General features: G+C 36.8%; 1 protein-coding gene across 1 annotated transcript in view; it reads right to left on the bottom strand.

Moving 5' to 3' along the window:
* The window catches only part of NUMB (NUMB endocytic adaptor protein), a 105611-nt gene that overhangs the window by 17814 nt on the left and 61809 nt on the right, over window positions 1-25988 (bottom strand). The window contains 4 exon segments of the mRNA XM_036735009.1: window positions 1346-1384; window positions 1386-1420; window positions 13633-13669; window positions 21655-21729. Coding sequence (XP_036590904.1) covers window positions 1346-1384; window positions 1386-1420; window positions 13633-13669; window positions 21655-21729 — 186 coding nt within the window.

The following is a 25988-nucleotide window of genomic DNA, read 5'->3' as shown; positions in this document are numbered from 1 at the left end:
TCCTGATGTGCACTGTACTTTGGATCTTGATTCTTCCCTTTTCTCTTTCTTAGCAACTTGAATTTTTAATTTCCATGATTGTTTTAACAAATATTCCACAGACTAAAACATTCAATGAATTCTATAAGGAACACATCATCAAATGGCTTCCTAAAAAAATGTACTTCAAGGAGAAATACCTTAAAAGCAAACATGAAGTCAAGAGCTATGTCCATTCATTATTTGAGTGAGATGGTCTCGGGACAGCTTGTGAAAATAGTTCTTTCTATTGGTATAGACATTGACACCAATACCAATATAACTGCATTTATTGTCTGAGCAAAACCACTGGTAATGTTGTATAGGGCCACCAGGGAGCAGCATCACATCCCCAACTGTAAAACAATGTATTCTACCACTCCAAGAGAGGCAGTGTTCCTCCAGGATGAAGGAAAGAAAAATACCCACATTATTACTAAAACCAACAAAATGACTGCTGATGCTAGCAACCATAGATTTCTAAGGCTACTCTCCTCAAAAGTGACAAATTACTACAATTTTGGTCATAAAAATTTTAAATAATCAACCAAATTAGGCAAGTTAGGCCATGTGATACAAATGCTCTTCAGCTTTCTTCCCTTTCTTCCAGAGAAAAGGTAATTTTAGGTTTAATTAATTGCAGAGGTCATGTTTAAGCTACGAAATTCCTGGCCTTTGGCCATTTTCTTGGAAGATTTTTATTCAAGATTTTTGTATCTTTATAACAATTCTATCCTCCATACCTACAGCCACATAATGTCAAGGTTTAAGACCAGTCCTGTGGATCACTTTCTCTTACACAGTGACTGCTGCCCAGAGTACTTACATAATTTATAGAACTAAATAAATGTTTATCAAATGAACCAACTTCCAGGTTCACGAGATTAGTCTGAATAGGGGCTTCTGGTGAAAAAGCAGGTTAATCAATTTTAATATCACTTTGTCAAAACATATTGTTCAGGAAGGAAAGACAAGCAGGTTCAGACACGATTAGTCATAATTCAAGCAAAACCTCTGATAGATAACAGCTTTGTTATATATAGGAACAAAAAAGATCCAGATTTTAACATTAAATGCTAATGTTGAACGGAGCAAACATGCTCTGTCATGTGAAACAAGCCAGAAGTGTACTACTGAGAAAATTCCTCTTTAAGGGGGTAATGAGTAATAAATTGGCGTCATGCATGCTAAACGTCCCTCAGAGGGCTGCACTTTGGACAAAACGGAAGGATGTACAGTGACTACAATAGCTTAATGAAATTAGACCTGATCACTAGGGAAACACACAACACACAAATGATTACAATTAAGTCCAGACCAATCTAACCTTAGTTTTTTCATCCACAACTCGGAGTCCATCTGCTGAAAACCCACAGGACTGCTTTCACGGCCTTCTTCCAGTCTTTCAGAGAAGACAGAGAAAGACATATACACATATAAAATATTAACAACAGTGTCACCTTCCTGAGTTAAAAAAAAACAGCTGTGCTTTCCAAGAACCACAACAATAAGTGCAGATGGAGTCGAAGTTCAGGAGGGATGCCCAAAGCCAGATACTCAAACCAGACTGCAAAAACATTCAGGGAAAACCAAGCCAAAGCCAGTAATTTAGAAACACAATGCAAAACAATAAGATGAAATTAAGTAAAGAGGGGAGGGGGACAGGTAGAATCACAACCAGGTTATCACATTCAGTCAAGGGCAAAGAACTCAAGGTTAGATCTTCACCCCAATTCCAAACATCAAACAAGAAAAAACAAGAGTAAGATACACATTAAGTACATAAGGAGTTACACCACAAGTAGCTTCTAAAAATGTATTTAAATGGAATAGGCAGTAACATACCAGGCCTAAATTTGGGCACTGACCAGTCCCACAACCCTTAATGCCTCCAGTGTGTGTGGCAGTATCACAGCATCATTTTAAGTCAGCACTGTAAGCCTCAAGAACTGTTATTGTGTTTTTTTTAATCATAGCATCACAGATTTAGTGCTAGAAGGGACAACCAGGTCAACGTTTTCATTTTGCCAGTAAAAGCGCTAATTAATTGTTAATTTTTTTCAAGATTAGCACAGAAGCGTTTGTCCATTTTCAATTGAGCATCAAAATAGGTAGTGACAACTAGTGGTTCAAGAGGATCAATTTGAAAACAGCTGTCTGAAATGTATCTTTAATGCAATATGAATTTAGTTTTTTGTTTGCAAGAAAAATAGGTTTGGGGGTACAGAGACACACTCAAGAATAGGCTGGCATATTTCTCTGAAAGGCAATGGAGAGGTTTGCAATGTCATTTTAATGGCTTTTTTTCTTACTTGTTTTAAGGGGTACAAACAAAATAATATGAAATGGTGATAGAAATGTAGTGGGTCAACTTCATATAAGGATACTGTTACAAGGACAAGAAGAAAAACCTTAAACAGTTAGACTGCAGCCTCTAAAAGAGAATAAAGTGGTATAAAACCAATCTCTACTCAGATAACACTCTGAGGCTTCCCCGTATATGGGGGGAATGTGGCCCTAACGTACCCCTTTATGTCATTACTAGGTTATATTAGAATATTACTTATTTTATGAGGAACACACTTATGTGCTTTCTGAATAAACCTTTTCCATAGTTCTATTCCTTGTCAATAAAAGGGCTTTGTCTGCCACAATATCCTAAAAATTTCATGGAATTTTTTCTTGTTCAGTCCTGTTCTTAAATTCTCATTCAGTACTATAGTCTGCCTAGTAACTGCTCTCTCACTCACCTAGATGTTTTGTCCTACAGCTGGGACCAGTTTTGTTTTGGACAAACGGTATCTTTGATCGTATTTAGATCTTCAAGCTCTGAACTAGCTTACCAGTCAATGATTCCTAAGCATTTTATCTCATAAGCAACGGATCAAAGCCAGTGCTTCAATCCTTCTCAAACTCAAGTTAGTGAAACACAGTTTTGTAATTTATTTTCAGTTGTTTTTCAGCCATGTCTGACTCTCCATGACCCCATTTGGGGTTTTCTTGGCAAAGATACTGGAATGGTTTGCCATTTCCTTCTCCAGCTCATTTTACAGATAAGGAAACCAAGGCAAATAAGATTAAATGACTTGCCAAGGGTCACACAGCTAGTAACAGTCTGAGGCCAGGTCTGAACTCAGAAAGAAGAGTCTTCCTGACTCCAGGCTCTATCCACTATGCCACCTAGCTGCCCCTTATACTTTATGCTATGTCATGAAAAGACAGTATTTCATTTCATAGCCATAAGCAAGGCTTTTCTAAAAGTGACCAATACAGAGGGAGTAAGATTAAAGTCAGCTGACCAGAAGATCCAGGGGGAAAGTGTCCAAGTATAAACATAACAGTTTTGCATTTGGAATGAAGACTTTGCAAATACTTAATGGTATAAACATATATTTTTTTTAGAACACTTGATACCCTAAGTATTGGTAAGATAGAAATGTGGCAGCAGAAATGTAGAAGTGAGACATTAAGAATTATTTTAAACCACTGTCTCAACACTTTCTACTTTACCAATTATATCAAAGCTGTAGGTGGAGTTAACACTGATTAGAGTCAATAAAAGTAAGAAAGACTACAGATTCACAATTAGAGGAAATTATTCTGTAAAATATGGTCTTCATGGAATGGAAAGGCCTTGCTTTGATTGATTCAGAGCTTGAACCACCAAATTTCATTTGTCAAGCCTCATGTCAATCTGTGGGTCAATGACAGGAAATGGAATTCAGTTTGTTGTGAATTTTGAATGTGCATGCTTTTTTTTTTCCTTGCTAAATGCTTTGATGGTTGGCTTTTTAAATTATTTTCTACCTTAGCCAACAGTACTGTCTGCTTAAAAGCAGTCAACTGACAGTTTAAATAATCTGATACTGGAGTAAGTGAAAGTAAGTGTCGGATTTATTGTAAAATACCAAATCAATAAGTTGCTTAACTAGAAGTAACCTTGAACGGAAGAAAAGAATATATACAATTCACAAATAAAACGGGTCCTTAACATATGAGAAATTCATTGGTAATTTTATGAACAGGAATAAAAGTTGGTTTTCAACATGAGTAACAGGAAGGAATACAAAATAGCTGCTAGACGGTCAGGTCAGAGAATTATTGGCTTTAGAGAAGGAATTGTGTGTAGCAAATTAATCCCAGGCTTGTAGGATCATTTTTTTTTCCCCAATAAAGAATTTGAAATAAAAGAGTTTTGGATTAGCCATGGTGATAATAAAGATCAGTATCCTTTCCTTTTTCATATCTCTTTTATAGTCTGTTGCTTCTGGTATGAATTATGTTACATGTTTTAGTTATGCCCCATTCAAAAAGTTTTAAAAAAAATCCACCAGAGGAATTCTATGTCAATTGGCTGGCTTCTAGTTGTTTTTTCCTTTTAAATAATAATACAAACTGATGAGCACACACCTGGGACATATTTCAGGTACAATTATAATCACTGCTCACATTTATATGGTACTTTAAAGTTTTACAAAGCACTTTCCTCACAACGACCTCGTAAGGTAGGCTGCTTGAATATGATTATCACCCTGTTATAGATGAGGAAAACTGCATTTGCGAAAGACAAACTAACTCATGATTACACAGCCACTAAATGGCAGGGGCAAGTTCTAGACCTTGTTCTCTGGACAGGGAGACCCAGAAAACTCCACCAGGTAGAACAATGGACCAAATCTAATGAGATGAAATTTAACAGGAATAAAGAACAAGATGGGGAAGGCACAATGAACAGAGTTTGTGCTCAACAGGGCCACGGATCTTGGTGGACTGTGTGAGTGTGCAGTGTGACGCAGAAGTCACGAGCTAATGTCGTCCTTGGCTGCAATGAGAGAAGAGCCTCTTGAACAAGGGGTGTGATGGCCCTGATCGGATCACACATCTAGAGTACCTTCACCAGTTCTGGCTGCCACATTTCAGCAGGATAGTGATAGCCTGGAGTTGTTTAGCCAAGACACTAACTTAGAGAAGACATAACAGGTGGCTTCAAATTTTTAAAGGGCTTGTCAAATGGAAGAGGAATGAAAATTATTCTTTCAAGCCCGAGAGGGAAGAACTAGGTACATGGGTAGAAATGAGAGAGTAGATTTAGTCTCCCCTCAAGCAAAATGGACCTTCCTAACAATCAAAACTGCCCAAAAGTGTAATGCGGCTGTCTCATCAGGGAGTGAGTTCCCTGTCATTGGAAGTCTTCAAGAAGGGTTTGGATGACTGCTTGTCAGGGATGCTACAAGAAAGGATTCAGTTAGGGGTGGGTCTAGATGGGCTCTGAGGTTCCTTTGAATTCTGAATGTGTTGCTCTTGAGAAAGAAAATCTTATTTAAATGAGATCACTGAATTCTTTTTCTTGATCAGTTTACCTATGAGCTATCTTTTACATAAAATGGAGAGAGAGGTTTTAAATAACCTTATTAGTCAGCCTATCAATTAGGTACTGACATTCATTCTAAACCAGTGAAGAAGCCACAAGGGTGGCTTGAACTGAAAGTACCCACAGAATACCACGATACCCTGATCACTGCCCTAAAGTGGAGGCAACCACAAACTAATAGGGCAGACATTAAAAAAAAAAAACTTGCCTACAAACACAGGGGCACAACGTCAAACCCTGTGGAAGTTACGAAATGCTGGGAAACCACAGCTGCAGCACATCAACTGGCCATCGGAGCAGAGAGGCAGTCTATGAGGCAAAGGGGAAGCTTTGCAAATGTCCCTAGTCTCAAACTAAGGCAAGTGCACACTATGGGAAAAAGAACTCAGGTTTTGTTTTGTCTTTGCCTCCAAAACACATACAGAAAGTGATGACAATACATCTGGAAACAGCATTTTCTAATACAGGAATACAAGTCACCAACCTGATAATGTCTGGATGTGTTAGCAAAGAAAATGGGCTCTTAGCATTCAGTTCAACCAAGTGCCCTTGAAGAGTTTGGCCTTTGTTTCCTTGATTAGATTTGGGAGTCCTTGGTGACCTCCTTGCCTCAGGGAGGGCCCAGTTACACATGAGTTTGAGTGACATGTTTGGGACATCAGAGGCTTTTAGACCACATGGGTGAGTCGCATGTGTGACTCACTCTTGACCCTGAAAAAGATATAAAACCGGGGGTGGCTTTCTCTTTTCGGAGCTCTTAATCACAGCAATGGTGGCATGCGTGACTCTGCACCAGCCCTTGTTATGAGCTCCCAGGCTGAACCTAGATGTTGGTAACTATGATTGTATTTGTCTGTCTGTTGATGTTTGTACTTTGTTTGTATTTGTTCCGAAGTTCCCGGGTGCTGGCTTTTTCCCTGAATTAAGTGAATGGTATTTGTATGCTGAATTAAAGTAAGCTTGTTAACCCCTTAACGTTGCTTTCCTTAGTAAAGCAGATCAAAAAGAACCTAGGCTTGGGCTGCTAGCTGGATTGTCGAAACACGGACTTGACAATGAAGCATCCCTAATCCGGAAGGTACAAAAAAACCCATCCTTATTCTACTGTAAAGGGTGAACTCATTATGAAATGGCAAGAATGTGATGTGCAGAATTATCATACTGTTCTTTAAACTCAGGATCCGAGGAACCAAAGAGGGAGCAATCCTAGATGAAGGGAACCAATGGAAATCTCTACTCTACATCTCTACTGCAGGACATGAAATGAAATCTTCAGTTTTATCTGGCATCACACACTAAAGGATTTCTGACGGGAAAAGGAATATTATAACTTCTTGAAGAGTCTGAGGACTATAACAGTGCAATTTAAAAAGATAACTTTTCAGAATTTTCTCCAGAGCTATGAGATAAAGGACTTCTTTTCACTATATTTATACTTTCTTCATGCCTAAGGTGAAGGGAGGACCATTGTTTACTGGGGTTTAAGGTCTATCCTAATTAACTCCTTATGGCAAGCCCTGGTTGCTGTCTCTGGCAACCTCTTCGTTCTTTTTCTTAAATGTGTTTCACTGGGTGCTTACTCTTTATATCACAGTCCTTTTCCCATGCTCCCTTAAGACTGAACACATAAAGAGCCCATAGCTGACAAGAGTCTGCCTACTAGCTTTTCATTCCTTGAAGTGAGGGATGAGATATATTTCCTATCTGTTCTGCAGGATCTTTGCTAGGTTCTTCCATGACTCAAGAATGTAATTTTCCTTTAGTGAGCTTCTCATCTAATTTGTTGTAGTCATGTTAAGTCTTCTTTTGATTCTCCATATCCCTTGCATCAATTCATATGAACTTCTTTATGTTTGCTCTGTTATGCCTAATAGTTATCATTTCTTATTGTACAACTACAATGTCACATTTTTATACTGCAATTTTTTCAGCCATCTCCCTCTTGATGGGTCCCCTCTTTGTTTTCATTGTTTACTACAGAGTATGCACTATTTTTGGTTTGTATTGGACCTTCATTTTTGCCTTTTACTATTCTGTAATACTCATCCAATAATGAGATTGCTGGATCATAGGGCATAGATAGTTTAGTCACTTTATAGCATAATTCCAAAATGGAATCCAGCTAGACTACCTCAAAGCTCCACCATAGGGCATTAGTGTGCATGTCTTTCCACAGCCCTCCAAAACTGGATATTCCATCTTTTTTTCATTTGCATGGAGGGAAGTGAAATCTTGGAGCTGTTTTTATTTTGCATTTTCCTTACCATCAGTGACTGAAGCATGTTTTCACGGGTCATTTCTAGTTTGTAATTCTTTTTTTGAAAACTATTTTGTTCACATCCTTGACCACTTATCTACTAGGGAATGGACTTGGTTCTTTTTCCCTAAATGAGGGAGTGTCTGGCATACCCTCCCTTTTCCTCTTTGCTATTTTAATTCCCACACCCTTTCCTGTATGACGCTAATCTTTTTTGTACTTTACTTAGATATGTTCTTTCTGGATTCTTATTTTTGTTTTATTCTTTGGAATATATGTTCTGACATATATAAAAAGCAATGGTACCCAAGAAGAATGGAAAATCTATTTTCCCCAAGTCTATGTTCTCCCACATCACTCACTGAGTTTTTAATGTGAAATGTCTGAGTGTCTGTCCTTCCCTAGAGAGAAATAGCACACTATTCTCTGGAGGATTCCATGGTTCACCAACCACATTGTAACAAAAGGTTGGATTCATATTGAGCACCTTACAGGTAGGTGTGTTTCTGGAAAAGAATGATTCTTCAGCCTGTTTATGAGGAAAACCTTTCAGCTATCCTTTCCAAGTTGCTTTAGAAAATATAGAGACTCTATTAATTCCAAATGCTGCCTGCAGAACTACTACTTGGAAACAAGTAACTTGAGTGACATATGCACCAAACAAGAAATGTATTGTGCAGTATTTCTCTACTGAAGGATTAGAAGTTAGCACGTCTTTTGATACAGGCCAAGCATTTTGGCTAAAGGAAGTATTTCATTTTTAAAGATGAACATGTCACAACCGTTACTAAGACCACACTTTAAGCCCCACTGAACTATAGGCTTCTCACATAGAAAATGATACATTTAAGTGACCTTAAAGTATAATCTGGAAATCTGATTTAAGAACGTATGTTGTTAGGTACTCATGAAACATTTATACCCTTGGAATCCTGAAGATGACGGTCTTTTTAAAAGAGAAAATACAGAATTACTTAAAAAAACCTTCCACTTCATAATACTAAAATAATATCATGTGCTATTTTGAATGTTCTGTTCCCTATTGGTGGCAATAGCCACAAAACACTACAGAGACAATGATTTTGAAACAAAGCCATGTCTGGCATGACATTAGCCAGAGCTAACAAAATAGAACATAAAAAAATCAAGTCAATATTTGGTGCCTCTCTACACTAAGCTGGTGACTTCTAATAAAATGATCATGGCGACACAATGAACTTCCTCCACTTACTTGTATTTTAGAATGTTAAGTACACAGCAAGCTTTATCTAAGTCACTGAAGAATACACACTGATCTCAGACTTCAGATAAATTTTAAGACCTCCCCTAAGAATGGAAAACTTAAGGGATAGGAAATGGAGTTTCCCTTGGCTTATAATCTAGTTTTCAGATTTTACTGAAACAAAAATTAAAATAAAGTGGCTAGAGGACTTAGTTCTTACTGTGACTTTATCCTGAACTGTTAAGGAAGCCAGGAATAAATATTTTTTTAATGCAGAGGTTATATAGGTAGTTGGGTTTAAAACACTCTGTTACGGAAATGCTTGTTTTTATTCCAAAAATTAAAATAAAATAAAGTTTAAAAAACTGACCTAGAACAAGGAATTTATTTTCCTGTCCTTTCCACAAGAACAGAAATGATACTTAGAGAATGCTTAATTCAGCTATTCCAGTACTACAAGCATCTGTGATTTCACTGGTATGGAGAAAAGTAAAAATGTAGGCCACAACTGTTCTGTAACATAGCAGATGGTCTTTGAGAGTAGCTGTGGCTACAAAGTCATCATTTTGATTGCCAACTTGTGATGAGCCTCTCCAAACTTGGTTAGATCCATTCCTCGGACAACAAGCATTGTCTATCAAAGCCTTTTTTGCTTGTGTTGTACTGACACAGCTCTTGAGTACGCAGGTGTCACTCTGTGCTACAGTAACAAAAGGTAATAGTTAACATTCGTATAATGCTTCCTATGCTCCTATTACTCATTTTATCCTTACAACAATTCTGGGAGGTAGGTGCTATTTTTATCTGCATTTTACTGATAGGGAAATGAGGCAACAGAGGTTAGGTGACTTGCCAGAGTCACACAGCTAGTAAACATCTGAGACCAACAGGGAATCAGAGTAGGGCTTTAGCTAGAGTATTCAAATAAACAAAATTTATTAAAAATATACTTCAAGTTAAATGCACACTGTGCCTATTTTGCAGTAATTTGTGTTCATATGACTATGACTGCATGTCTGTGCAAATGTGCATGCATCTATCTTAGGCTGTCAGATTTAACCTGCATATGACAATGTCTAGAAGACCAAGATTAAGAATGGTGCTGTTGATGCTACAGACAGTATGGCTAAATGATGTATTCAGAAAAATCTTATTAAGCTGGATCGTAGAATCAGTCGCTAAACATTTATTAAATGCCTATGGCTTGCCATGCACTGTGCTAAGTGCTAGGCATACAAAAAAAGGGAAAAAAATAATTCTTTGGAGCCTTTGATTTGGAATTTTATCAACTTCTGAAATAGGTTTAGAAATATAATCTTATCATAGATAGAAGAATACTTTACAACACAGCTCTATGGCAAAACCTAAATTCATTTATGTCACACTGCTGGAACTTGTAATATCAACTTTATCCTTAGGAACAAGAGAAAGCAGGACTAGGTAGGGTGAGGAGGCAGGACTGGGACTCCTAGCTAAATTAAGTCATGATCAGGATAAATAGTTCAAAACTTCTGACTCATTCCTATTTATAAAAAGGTGCTTCTATCTATGTCTTTGTAATTTTAATACCTTCAGAGTATAATTTTGAACTACAAGGAGCTGCAGTTCCTATAATTAATTAAGACAATTCAGCCATCCTTGGCATATATCATAAAGCCCTATTCATTGCCAGCTCTCATCAATATATACGTGATCCAAAGATCCTTAGAATTTGGGTGTTCTTTTTCAGCAGTCTACTTCTTAACCATGATGATTAATGTTTAAAACTTTGGATGCAAGCCTTGCCATAAAATGAAGATACACTTATTTACTAGAGCAAGGGGAAAAAAACTTGAAAATTCATTATTTTTCCCCCCCAAATTATGAGAATTTCTTTTAGAAAAGCTCTGTTGAAAACATCCTCAAGAGCAGTGTTCCAACATTTCACCCAAATTGTAAATAGCTCTATCTAGTAAATATTAGCATGGTTAATTTAACTGCTAGGAGAGGCACATTTATTAGGGATGAAAATTTTTTTTGAAAAATGACATTAATTTTAATGTCAAAAAGTTGAGAAAGTGAGTTCTTGGAAATCTGTGTGGTTGAAATGTATTTTCTGAGTCTTACTTTACAGAAAATCACTGCAAATTAGCTTTATAGAAGTGATACAAATATGGTTTCATCTGTGCCTGCCCCTTTCTAGTCACAAGATAAGACCAGGTAGTACAATGCAATAAAAACCTGCAATAAAATACTTTAATATATTATATCTATAATCATGATTTTTTGTTGAATTGTTTCTGTCACCTCTGGCTTTTTGTGACCCCATTTGGGGTTTTCTGGGCAAAGATACTGGAGTAGTTTGCCATTTTCTTCTCCAACTCATATTATAGACAAGAAACTGAGTCAAATAGGATTAAATGACTTGCCCAGGGTCACATAGCTAGGAAGTATTAGAGGCCAAATTTGAACTCACAAAGAAGAGTCTCTTCCTGATTCCAAGCCCAGTGCTTTATCCACTGAACCACTTAGATGCTTCTACCGTGGGTCAGACGGCCATTGTTGTAAATAAAGAGAACAACAATTGCTCACATTTGTTAAGTGACTTGCAAAACATAATGAACATTCACATCCTTGATTTCGCTGGTCCTATAGGATCAAACATAAAATCACTGGTTCGGCATTTAAAGCTCTTCCTGCCTCTCTAATGTTCTTATACCTTACACATTCTTCAGCGACCTCTGTGATCCAGCAATACTGGCCTCTTTGCGGGTCCTCAAACAGGCCGTGCCTGGAATGCTCTGACTTTTGCCTTTTAGAGAATTTTTGTGAAGATACAATTCAAGGTTTCCCCAACTCCCAATGCCTTCTTCTTTCAGATTATCTTCCACTTCCTCAGTATATATTTTCTACGTGCCTAATTATTTACATGTTATATGTTTTCTCTCCCACAAGAATGTATGCTTTTCTTTGTATTCCTACTGATGAGCATGGTGCTTGCATACAGTAAGGATTTCATAAATGTCTGCTGGCTAAATGATGGAAATATCAATGTATATGTAATCTCTATTCTTAACTATGCCATCCAATTTTATTTGAAGCTAAGTATAAGAAGTTAGAAGTGGGAAACTGTATGTGTACTGTGGCAAATTAGTACTGCTTTTAGGAGGTACATTTTGAAAAGAACATTGAAAAGCTGGAAAAGCTTTCTATGATACTATTTACCATTGGGTATGCCTTTTATCTCCCAACAGAATTAAGGTCCTTGAGGGCTGGGTTTGGTTAGTTTTTTAAAACTTTATATCTAGAGCCTATCATCCTGGCACTGGACTTCACAGGGACTGAATAAAATGTTTTATGAATCAAAAAGATGTCTTATGTATCAGATCCCCTCCAAACATGGATGTCTTGAAACTTTGTTGTTGATCTTTCCGTTGTATCCAACTCTTTGTGACCCCATTTGGGGTTTTCTGGGCAAAGATACCGGAGCGGTTTGCGATTTCCTTCTCCAGCTAACTTTACAGATGAGGAAACTGAGGCAAACAGGGTTAAGTGACTTTCCCAGGGGTCACATAGGTGTTTGAAGCCAGACTTTAATTAAGGAAGATGAGTTTCCTGACTCCAGGCCTGGCACTCTATCCACCATGCCACTTCACTGCTCCGTTCATGCTTCTCATGAACTAAGGAACAATTAGTATGTCTGATACTCAAGCTACTTGCTAAAAATTCCCCATAGACATGCAAAGACAAACTATTTGACATTTCTTTTCAAAATGCCAGCAAAAATTGAATTGTATCTCACAAGTGAAATTTCTTAAAATCAATTCGATTAAGCCAATGTAAAAGTGATCTTAACTAGGTAAAAACATCAACATATTAAAATGATTCTAAAATTTATATTCAGATCAAATGACACATTTTTTCTGAAATGTTTTACGATCTACTCAAGCTCTACTCTGGCAAAAGTAAATGATTAAAGTCTTGTAAATAAAACAGTAGAAACTTACCATATGCTATGGAATGCTATTCTTCTACAAATGAATCTGTTGACTGATTACATATTCTCAGTCCTTAGAAAGAAGAATGAGCATTACACAGTTATGTCTTTGGAGAGGTCCTCATAAAGGATATAATATAAATGACAGGCATCATGATGAGCCATGATTAAACTTATTTTTCTTGAGTAACAACGTTAAAACATTGGCAGGCTTCCTGGAGAGAATGCTTTTGAACTCCCAGAATTCTACACTTTATTTTAATTTTGGCTGAATGTGGTTTAAAGGAAGTAGTTTTGAATTTATGATGACAAAATCTGGGAGAGAGCTCATTTTCACTTGAATTTGAAGTTGCTTCTTTTCCAATATTGAACATTAAACAGAAGCTCCAGTTTTGTTAGTTTATGACTGATACTGTGGGCAGGGAACAGAAGATTATAAATTTAGACCTAGAATGGATATTGGGGTCATTCTACTTCAAGCCCCTCATCAAGATCCTTTGACAACTTAGTCTTGAGGTGAGTCATCAAAACTTTAAAATCATTTCCTGGGCTCTACTGGGAATATTTGATTATCTTGGACATCAACCGACATACATTACTTGAGGCCTATTCTTTAGTCCACACACACTGTCCAAGTCAATCCTTGGATTGATTAGTGAGTAGTAAAATACTGACACCAAAGTTACTGTAAATTTTGTAAAACTGACATATATGATACATCTATAGAGATGCAGCGCTAGACCAGGGGTGTAACTCCTTATACAACAAGCACAAACAGGGCATTAAACTTACTTTTCCAAAGAAGCCTTTGAAGAACTTCCTTTCCTGGAGGAACAGGAGGGACAAGTCGAGCGCTATTATTGTACGAGGCTACAAATGTCCCAGGGTTTCAAACCCACAAGCACATACAAAAGTTCGGGAAGGGACAAAGGGGAGGGGAGGGAGGAAGAGTTTTAGAGTTATCCATACAGGGAGTGACAGGGAAAGAGGAAAGGCCCATGAAAACAAAGAAAAAAGCATCACACAGCCCCAAAGTTGGTGAAAAGAAGGATAAGAAGAAACTATAACTTCAGATCCGCACCCATGCAGAGTGGTTAGTTTGGCATTTTCTTCTGTGATCCCATTCATTTCTCTTAATATAGTAATCCTCTGAATTTGGCAGCAGAGAAGTATCAGGATTCTTTAGTCCGATGAAATTTACATTTTAAACTTCTGAACAACTACAGGGTACTTTTAGATGAGAAGGATGGTTCCCGAAACTTTCTTCCCTTTACAACTGGCGAAACACCACCATGGAAGATATCAACTGACAAGGCCATCTCCAAGGAGGAAGACCCACAATTACACTTAAAATATCTTAAGGTATTTTTTAAAAAAATGAATGTGTATCAAGGCTAAGTCCTTAATTCATATTGTTGTTTTTCCCAAATTATAAACTGATGGAACTCTCCGTACTAGATAAGAAAAAATTTGTGTACCATATTAAAGAAGTGGCAATAGCCCAGTTCCAAAGATCTTTATACTTAGTAGTCCATGGAATTCCATTTGCTTGTACATGAAGAGCTGCTTCTTTTAAATATAGACAGCATACATGAGCATATTTGGAAAAAGAACAGATGGATTTTGCCTCAACCACCTGCAGAGAGCATCAAGCCATTGCACTTGGTACAACTGGTGTCAGGAGGACAGATTAATCTGGAAATCAACCAAGTCAGTGAACCTTAATCTAGATTTAGGGAACAAAGGAATTCTCCCCTGTCCCTTAATAAAGCTACATATATTTTCTGGAAAGGCTTGGGCAAAAGACAGGTTGGTAGCTACAATTCAAGTACAAATTTTTACAAAATTATAAAAACTGACCACTGTTATAAAGGTTGAAATTATAATTTACTAAATGCTTAACAAAACAGATATACTATAATTCATTAAAAGTTTAACCTTTGATAAAGAAAAAAATGTGTAATTAAACTTGAGTCAATATTTAAGTCCAGTTAGTGTAATGCCACCAACTTGTCAAATCAAAGACCTGAAGAGCCTGGGGCTGGAGAGCTTCAGTTTTCAGTTTGTATTTCCTGGGTTTTGTCACACTGTACCTCAAGGTCTTTACATTTGTTTTTAGTACTGGATCTACTTATAAAACAGGGGTTCTTAACATGAAGTCCATGAACTTGTTTTAAGAAATATTCTGACAACTTTATTTCAACATAAGTGTTTCCTTTGTAATTCTATGTATTCTAGTTTATGCATCTAAAATCATCATTCTGAAAAGGAGTCTTAGACATCCAAAAAAATGTCTATGCATAAAAAAAAAAGCTAAGAATTCTGTTCAAGAAATAGACACTTACAATACAAAAATATATTGACTAAATCCTTACGGGGAATTTTAAGGTATGTAAATCCAGACAATGTGATAATAAACAATGGAAAATTTTCTTAGGAAAAAAACCAACATGTTTCTAGGCCATAAATAACATCCTAGAGTACAGTGGATTATTTTGAACTTGGAATGAATGTAAATTCCTTGAGGACGGGTGCTATTCACTTTTTTTCTTGTCTCTCCAGAGCCTTGCACGTATCAGGAGCTTAATACATATTTGTTAAATTGAAGTAATCAAAAGGAAATTCATGTACAAGTGCAAAAGAGCCCATCTCTACTGCCAAGTTCAGTGATTGTGGTTTTGTTAAACTTTTAAGTAACCACCAGCCCTCAAAGTTGCAGCAAAAGCTAAGAGATTCGCCAGTGGCTACCTCATTCTTGTGGAAGGGAAAGAGCGGAGGGAAATTGTCAGTTAATTAATTTGGTTTTCAGCAAAGCGCTTGTTAAACATGAAGAATATTTTTTTTTCTTTCTTTAAAAAGATCCCAAATGTTAATGGAAGAGCTGACATGCAAAATGAATTTTAAAAATATTACAAGTTAATAGTTTAGTGAATACTTCTAATGCTCATTTAATAACAATTAAATTATGATTCTTTTACCTGCTAAAACAAGAACATATATTAAAACAAATATATCAAATAGTTAAGTTTTTAAAAAACTGAACATATTAGAAACAATGAAGCTAATCTAAAACCAAAACGAAGAGGGAGCAACACATATAAACAATGGAAAAAAAGACTTCCCTTTTTAAATGTGTTTACATCAGAGTCAAGAGATATATAAAGCTCTGGTTTATCTTTTAAGAAATTGCTTAGAAAACTGCAACCTTTCATTCCAATTAAATGAATTTTGAGAAACATCATAAGAATGCTAGATGGACAACAGACATTTCTGTCATCAATCCATTGCCAATTAATTATCAAGGAAATCCTGATCATCTGTATATTGCATGATAAATTGAAAACATGGCAAAATACAAACGTGATATACAAGAAATAAAGACTTTCCAAAGTTGGTGATACACATATTCAGGTAGGTAATTAAAAGTCAGTTATAATAAATGATTTATCTAATTGGATTTTTTGATTTTCAAACTAGATCCCATTCTAGTTCTAGTTACTTTGCACTGGAGAAATATCACTAGTTCTAAGTAAAGAGACCTAATGGTTCCACAAAAACATTATGTCAGGTAAAACAGCAAAATAAATTGGGTGGGGGGAGGAGAACACCTTATTTCCCTAGAACAATATTATAAATGGGATGATAAGTACAATTATACTGAGGGAAATTAATGTTGCTGGGGCTAATTTGGCAATGTTGCTGACCATCTTATTTGCATCTTGAATAACATTACAGTGTAGACTGGTTATCATGGATTAAAGATGTTGCAAATTAACAGCAGTTATTATATAGTTTATATGTCTGTGTACAAATATTTCCTAAATTATATTAAAATTACTTTAAAAGTAGAAGGGATTACTTGAGACTAAGTGTGGGGAAAGGATGAGAAAGTGAGATTTCTTGTTGCTTTTTAAATTTCTTCCAAAATTCAAACAGCACCACAATGCTAAATTCCTTTTTAATTCAAGAATCACATCGTTCCAAGGTCATTGAACTATATGAAATTCATTTTTCTATCAGATTTTTGGTGCATCACCGCTACTTAATTCTTCAAAATTTTAAACTCAAGTTTCAAAGACTTGTTATTACCTTAGCACAAGCCTCATTCTGTAGGCTTATTCTCCAACACTGCCTGTATTTTTACAGCAAAGTCTAAGTGGAAACTTTATCATTTATGAAAAACACTAAAGACATAGTGTTTGGAATAATAAAAGCCCTTGATGGAACAGATCGTGTGCCTCCAAATTCTTTCTTTCTACAGAAGACTGGTTTCAAGTTCTTCTAGAAAAAGTCTTGTTTATAAAATTCATGAGTAGTATGGAATAATATGCTCAGTTAAGGCAAAGATTATTTTATATCCAATTAGCAGCCAGATAAAAAATAAACAGCAAGTATAAAAAAAGGCCAGATGGCCATTTCATATCATTTTTGTCAAATCAATGTTTTGGTAGAGGGGGAAAGACAAATACAAATTGCACACAGCAAAGATTTCAAAGAAGAAAAAAATCGTCAACTTATATATGGGCCAATATGAATTGGGTACTACAGAATTCCAAAGACTCTCAGAATTTTTGAAAATTCTGCTGGCCTTTCAACATATTTTATGAAAAGGAAACTTGGGAGAAGGGTGGGAGGTAGAAGATGCTTCTACTTAAATACAGGAAAATTATCAATAATTCAATTCTATTTAAAAAGGGGGATTGATCGGGGGGATCTCTGATCATTTTGATGAGTCCTCCAATCAACTTCATGAGGTTACAGAGCACCTTCCATAAATGTAGATACTTGATCCTAAAACGTGCTGAGAGCCTTTGACTGGTTTGTTCTAGTATAAGGATAGTTAAATTGGGGTTGAGGGATCATCCTCCCTGCCTTCACACCTTATGTTTCAAATTAAAAAATAGTCAGAAAAGGAAAAAGAAGGAAGAAAAGTAAAATGGGAAAGAGAAAAAAGGAAGATGGGAGGGGGGAAGAAAAGAAGAGGGGGTGAAAAAGGGAAGGAGATGGGAAGAGGAGGGAAAAGGGAGAGACTTGAATTCCAGATGAGCTTCCTACAAAGGCATTCTCATTTTTTCCAGAAAGAGAGGCCAAAATAGCCAAGCTTTTCTAAAGAAGAAAAGATTAGATCTGGTGAAATTACTACCAACTCAGACACCAATCTCTTTGCAGATCTAGAAAAACAAAGGAATATTTTTGAATTGAACATGCAATGAGGTTTGTAATATTCCCTGGTATAGGTAAAACTAATAATTTCTTTACCACATCATAAGTCTTATGGCCTCAAATAATTAATCTTTCTGGTATCAAGAACAAAACCCCAAGAGATCTAAATATTACTACCTCCCCCAAAGAAAACTAGCCAACAAACAAAAATTAGTTATTCAAAAGATTATCAGTCTTTCAACAGTTACAACAAAAGAAAAAATACGATCGTATAAACAACACACTACTTCCAAGGCATATCAAAGAATCATCACTTCCACTAATATAAAATCTAAATTTTGTTCTTATATATATAGCAGTGCGCTTGCTTTGAGTTTCTCTGGTGCATTAAACTACTCAAGCCCTATTGTCAAGTATTCTCTGAACAAATTTCAAAATCATCTTTCATGAAGTCCTTGGAATTTTTAGGTCTCTATAATAAAAAAAATGTGACACCTTGCTACTACTCCTTTGATAAGACATAAGTTTTAGTACAATAAGAGGGTAGGGCTACTGAACTTGAGGTACACAGAAAGATGCTTTTATTGCTTTTCCTTTTTACAATTTAAATAAAAACACTAGACTGAAATTGCACGCCTTAGGAATATCAACTTCTAATTTTTTTCAGTTCTAGGACTGAATATAAGCAACATCTAGATTTCAAAAAACTATGTATGCTTCTTTTTTTGGGCAATGAAATTTTGGTAACAGCCTTAATATCTAGCTAATTTTTGAACTATCCAATGTATTATCAATGCTTCAAATTTTTCCCATAATTATTCAGGAGAACTAATGATCAAAAACAGAATGAATTGTTATTCCTACTCTCAACCAGTTGAAGCAGACATGAAAAATGAAATTCTTAGGTGATGCTTAATTGGTGAGTACATTCAAATGGAAATGGGACATCTAGAGACCACAGTTAAATGTGCCAAAAGAATAGAAATAAGCCCCATTATCATAAGTAGAAAATTGATGGAATGTGGAATATGCTGCCATTAGATAACCTCTAAAAACTGCTTAAAATTGTAAAAAATATTTCATGCTGCTTAATTTTATTTTTTCCCCCACTGTTCATTTTTACTTGTCTTGCATTGTCCTGTATCTATCACAGTTTCTGTTGAACAGGTTGGATTTTTTTTGTTTGTTTTTAAGTATTTGGGGAGGGGTTTTTGCTTGCCATGTCCCCTCCCAGCTCATTCTGTGTCCTGTGATTTAGAGAGAGAGGGTTTTGTTTGTTTTCTCCTTATAAGTGGGACTTGATATTTTCAACTTTGGAAGAACTAAAAGATGAGTAAAATGCAGTTTTTTTTTTTGATAAGTTCACCTCTTACGATAGTTCTTTTGTACAGTTCCCCAAGCAGCCTGAAAGAGGTCATGAGCAAATCTCAAGTCAGCTTTCTCACCTAATGAAATGCCAAGATCTTGCACTGCAGGAACCATATTTGAACAGATAGTAAGTCAATATAAAGTTGGTACCAGACAAAGGTAACAACGAGTCTAGGCTTTCTCCACGATAATGAGGGAGACCCTAGGTGTCACTAATTAAGTGTACAGGGGTATAAATCTGTGAAATAGCAAAGCACTTTGTAAGGAGACTTTTACAATGGTCCCCTCAAAATGACCCTATGATATATGGCATGTACTGGTTAATCATAAAGTACTCTGTTATGCAAATAGACATAGAAGAGCTTCTATCAACCAAAAAGCATTCAGGATTAAGTATCCACTGTTGGGAGAGTGGAAAGAAGTAGAAAAAGTATGTATAGATGGCATTGTCGTTCTTTAGATAACCACAATGTATTATTTTAAGGGCATTCCTTTCCTCCAAATTGAACCATCTGGGTTCCTTTACATATAACGTCTACCTCGACCTCTCTGAGTTGGTTGCTTCGTCAATATTCTATCCCAATGGTTCTTGAAGATTCAGACAAAACATTATCCAGAATGCACTTTAGAAGAAAAGTTTGAATTACCAAGCACTATTAGAAAAAGCAGTCATTAGAAGTCATCCTTATGGCAGCCTTTCATTGACAAACCCAAAGCAATAGGTCTTTAATGCTCTTTGGGATAAGGATAAATTTGGCATGCAGAATTAAGCTTGTGCAGTAATTGTTAAAGAGCATGTTGGAGAAAGGGAGTAATTCATTCACCCAGAGGGAGACAGGTATCAGATGATTCAACAATCTTCTTATCTATCTAATAGTAGAAAATTCAAAGTGTTATCTAAACCTCATAGAATTTAGAACCTGTGTTGCTTAATATTTTTTTTCTTTAAAACAAAATAGAACCAAAAAACAAACAAAAAAAAAACTTTTCTCAAATAGACTTATACACGTCTGACATGAAACTCAAAATGAATACTCCATCCTGGAAAAGGGTCTTCATTTTGTACATTTTGTACATAAAAGGTAGTGGAGTTTAGGGCATTGACTTGAGTTATATTGGGGAAGACCTAGGAAAAGTATGTATTTGTGTAAACATACACATATACATGTGTATATATATACACATGTATATGTCTGTGTACACACACACATATACACACATACTCTGGAAGTAGAGATGGAGATAAAAAATGGGGTGGATTTTTACCTTGTTCTGGAATATATGCCCTCTAATTGGAGTATCTATAGGGTCAGAGGATTTAAAGCTGGAAGGGACTTTAAAACTGGGTCACTGATCTAGAAGTAGAAGAATCTCAGAGGAAATTGAGTCCAATCCTCTTTTACACACAAGGAAACAGGGTAGAGAAGGGAAGGGGCTTGTTTAAGGTTATACAAGCAGAAAGTAGCAGAGATGGGGATTTAAACCCAGATGCTCTGACTCCAAATGGAGGACTTTTTCCAGCAGGTGAAGTAGCCTCTCACGTAGATTTGAGATTTCCTTGGTATACGGGACTCCCAGTGAAGAAACTCCCATTACACCAAAGCTGATCAGCAAGTATTTTGCAACTTCAGTAAGTAGAGTTTTCAGGGACGAGGGGAGGTTAAATGTCTTGCCTAGGGTCACAGAGTCAAAAGTCACACAGTCAGAAGCAGGACTCCAATCCCTGACTTTCCTGACTTCAAGGCTGGCTCTGTCTCTATTCTCTGCTCACTATCTGCTCTGCCATGATGTTTCTCCTCAAATAGTAACATATCTCTTGTTTACCATACCCACAAAACAACAGACACTCAAGAAATGTTTCCTGAATTATTTTGGTTTTTGGGTTTGGGTCTTTTTTGGGAGGCATTTGGGGTTGAGTGACTTGTCCAGAGTCACACACCTAGTAAGTGCCAGAGGCTGCATTTGAACTCAGGTCCTCCTGACTCCAGGACCAGTGCTCTAACCACTTTGCCACCTAGCTACCCCACCTGACTTACTTTGATTCCCAAAAAATGCAGCATGGACTGGAAAAATAATTTCCACTGGAATGTTTGTCAAATTAAGAGGTTGCAGTGTGGATCAGTGACCACCACAGGTGGTCTGTATTAGCAAACCCACATTTTTCCTTAAAGGAAATAAGTGCTCACTAAGTATGACACTGAATTGCTTTAGTTATATATGGGTAACAATTTTCAGACAAACAACAGCATACTAACATGTTGACAAACAAATATACATACAGCTTTCAGTCTCTTTACAGCATCTTCACAAATGTGCATTCCTCTTGATTCGTCAACTTCTACATGGCCTAGGTACTGTAAAGAGAAGGAAAGTATTAGTAAGTGTTACACCAGGAAAAATGAACTATTATGGAAACATATACTTTGGTTAACTATTTCCAGTCACTTAAGACTCAAAATCTCTTAAGCGCCTTTTTACTTCTTCCTCTCTTCCAGTATTCACACTCTTGTCATATGTTGATAACCCTTCCTTTCTTCCTGAAACTAAGGCTAAGCTAGTTCAATTTCTCATCACAAAATGCCAGGGGTATCACAGCACCCCTCCTTGACTTCAGACTCTTCCCCCTTCAATCTATCTTCTATTCTGACACTAGATTAATCTTCCAAAGCACATCCAGATTATATCCCTCAATTTGCTCCAATACCTTCAATGGCTCTCCACAATCTATGGATTAAACTAAATACAATTCATCAAATATTTATTAAACACCTATCATGTAAAAGGTATTATGCTAGGTACTGAATATGGACAAAATCAAAACAGTCGTTGCCCTTAAGGCAAGTCATTGCCACTTTGTCCCACAAAAGTAAACAGAAGGCAACTTGTAACTGTTGGGTAAGGGAAAAGTTTCTATATAGACTCCCGAGTTAACCCTTACAGGAAACTAGTGATTTCCAAGAGGTGAAAGTGAGGATGGCATGCATTGCTGGGCGCAGGGTGTAGAGACCAACAACAGATATGTTCTCTCTCCTCACTTATATCCACCTATCCTTCAATAGTCAATTCAAATGCCACCTTTTTCATGAAGTCTTTCCTGATCACAATGGCCAGAAGTGATTCCTCCCTCCTCTTTATACCTAAAGCATTGAGTTTGTACATCTCAAATGGCAAATGTAATGAAGTTTTTAAAACTAAAGGGATGCCCAGAGGATCACCTGGGCTAGCACCTTCATTTTAAAAATGAGGAAACTGGGGTCCACATAAATGAAGAGATTTGTCTGAGGTTATAACAAATCTGTCGCTAGAATACAAATCTCCAGACTCCCAGTACAGTGCTCTTTTCAGTGTAATTATTGTAATTATTCATAGGAAATAAAAGATCTAGGGTCATATCTTCAACCCACTGGATGGCACCTATGAGGGAAGGTATCTATGAACAACGAATTTTAAAAACCATGTTCTGAACTTCTCACTGAATATTTACTGTTTTGGCTGATGGCTGGTCAAAAGTCCTTCCAAAAGACCCGAAAGAGAAAAAGCATTAAATGTGTAAGATTTATCAAAATTTTCTCTTTTTCTACAGTACATTCGATTACATATTCAGGACTACTATTTCAGATGGCAATGTTATTTTGGAAATATCTCAAAGTTTTATCAGAACATTTTCCCTTTGAATATGTGATTTTAAAAAGATCCATAAATTTTCAGTGTGATTTTATAACTTAGGCTATTTTTTAAAATAACATTTTAAATGTTTATCACTATCTCTTATCTTTATATCACCTTCATTTCAAAATGTATTCCTCTCCCCCACCCAAAGAATCATCCCTCAAAACTGATACAAAGTCAAGTAACCAAGAAAATAATACATACAATTACAACAACGATGTAAATGGAATGAATACATATACACACACACACACACACACACACACACACACACACACACACACACGACATTTGAAAGTAGCGGTCTCATAAGCAACTCAATTTAAAAATGTTCAAAACAGAACTCATCCATCTTTTCCCCAAATCTACCTTTCCTCTAAACTTCCCTATTACTAAAGGACAGTGATGTCAAATGAGGGCCAATAATCTACCCATAAGGATCCCTGATGGCTGCATATTCACTTAGTTTCAAAATGTCATCTATGTTTTACTTTATTTTTATTTATTTTGTTAAATATTTCCCAATTAAATTTTAATCTGGCTGGGGCTGCACTCAGGAAGTGTGATGGGTGCCTCATGCAGGCCACAAGCTGGATCCATAGAAGGTACCATTATCCGTCTATTCATCCAGTTTCAAAACCTTGGTGCAATCCTCACTTCCTCACTCTCACTGCCTTCACAAGTCCAAGGTATGTTTAGAAATCTTATCATTTCTACTTCCGAAACACTTCTCTCATACATGCCCTTTTTTCTGCATGCGCCACCAATCTAGTCCAGGCCTTCAACACCTCTTGCCTGGATTATCTTAAGTAGCCTAACTGGACTCCCCACCTCATTTCTTCCTACACTGATCCATCCTCCATTCAATCAGCAACATGAGTTTTCTAAAGAACAGGTCTGGTGAAGTTACCCCTACCCCCTTCTTCAATAAACTCCAGCAGTTCCATATTACTTCTAGGATCAAATATAAACTTCTCTATTTGAGATTTAAAGCTGTTCACAATCTGGCTCCTTCCTTTGTGACCAGTCTTTTTACATATTACTCCCCCTCCTTACACTCTACAGTTTAGCCATACTGACATACTATTTCCAATTTCTATGCTTTTCCACTGGCTGTTCTGAAATGTTCTCCCTTCTCACTTTTGGCTCTAAGAATCCCCGGGCTTCAAGAACTCTGCAACACAGAGGATCAGGAAAGAGACGGAGAATACAGTGATAAACTGATCTGGGAGTCAATTCCATCTGAGGAGATGGTAAAGAAAGAGTCACAGAGGGATGAGGGCTTTTAGTGAGCAGGAGGAAGACGATGAACCACAAAAGCAGATCGAGAAGGAAAGGCCAAACAAGCAGGAAGGGAAGAAAGGATTTTCAGAAGGTAGGTAGGGTCAATAGTGTGAACTGTTGCAGAAAGACTGCAGAGGATGAAGAACGGGGGGGAAAACAATGAATTTGACAATTAAGAGCAAAAGTGTCACTCAAATAATGGAAACAGGGTACAACAAGGGGCTGAGATTGACTACTAAATAACATTACAGGGTTACCGCATACTGTAGAGGTCCTTGGGGACATCATCCAGTTCAGCTCCCTCATTTTACAGATGTACAGACAGCCCAGGGGCAGTTAGGTGGTACAGGAGACAGTCCCTAGAGTCAGGAAGACCCGAGTTCAAACCTGGTCTTAGACATTAGTAGCTGTGTGACCCTGGGCAAGTCATTTAACCTTGTTTGCCTCAGTTTCCTCATCTGCAAAATGAACTGGAGAAGGAGATGGCAAACCACTCCAGCATCTTTGCCAAGAAAACCCCAAACAGGATCACGAAGAGTTTTAGGGAAGTTAATACAAAGGCATGTATACATCTCACATGATAGAGCTGGGGCTAATAATATCCAATCTCCAGATTTCTACATGGAAGTTTCAATTCTATACCATATAAGCCCTGGTCATGAGCAGTATTTGAAAAAGCTAGGGATGCTTAGCTTGGAGAAAGAAGATAAAAAGACTTGGATTTTATCAGTTTCAGTTTATCCTCAGATATACAGAATGGATTTAAGTTGCAAAAAGACAACCCTAGGCTTGATGTCAAGAACACCTTCCTCTGAGGGCAGCTATGCACAAGTAGAGTGGCTGCTTTGGAAGGAGCCCTATTTCCTTTCTGTGCATACCCTTCCTTCTCTTCCTTCAAACACATGCTAGAAGACCACGCTGTATTGGGATCACTTTTTAGGCATGGTAAGACTGGGTGCTGCTGAGGTCCTTTCACGTTCTGAAATTCTGTGATAGAGCCCCATCCCATTCTTCCCATCGCACCCTATTTTAGTTGTAAAATATCCACAAAAAAGAAAACTTAAAATGTTTGGTAGAAGGAAAAAAGGTAAATAATAAAAATGATAAATAATAAAAGTTCTTGTGAGGTATGGGGAGAAACTAGTCTTTGTTTAAATGCTACATGCATATGGTAGGCCTGGACGTCACAAGTCTAAATTTCTAGACCACTTGAACCAATCCTGTGTCCATTATTGCATTTCCAAGAAAACAGATTTTCTGTTCTATATAATGATGCTTTAACAGCTCAAGGAATGCTGACTTTGTGCATGTCTCTTTCATAACAGAAGGGGCCAAGTGTTTTCTCCTCTACAGACCCAATTAGATTAAGCCTATTTATTTAGTCCTTGTGCTTGGCAACTTGCCCCTTGCTAGAAAAAGAAGAGAAGCTATTCAGGTTAAACAAGGCTGCCACATGTTCCGCTGCTGATTGGACTGATCTCTTTTCTAAAGCTTTTCCTTATTTCTTCTGAAGATGTCACATGCTTGCATTTTCAGTAGGAGTTTAAAAAATTTTAAATCTCCACACCAAGCTCACTGCTTCCTACCATCCCATATACAAATCTCAGCAGCTGTTTCCTATAGAGGCTTCACTCATTTAATGAATAGGACACTGAGGATA

The sequence above is a fragment of the Trichosurus vulpecula genome, chromosome 8 (assembly GCF_011100635.1).
Source record: "Trichosurus vulpecula isolate mTriVul1 chromosome 8, mTriVul1.pri, whole genome shotgun sequence".
NCBI lineage: Eukaryota > Metazoa > Chordata > Mammalia > Diprotodontia > Phalangeridae > Trichosurus > Trichosurus vulpecula.
This window is presented reverse-complemented; position numbering and strand designations above follow the sequence as displayed.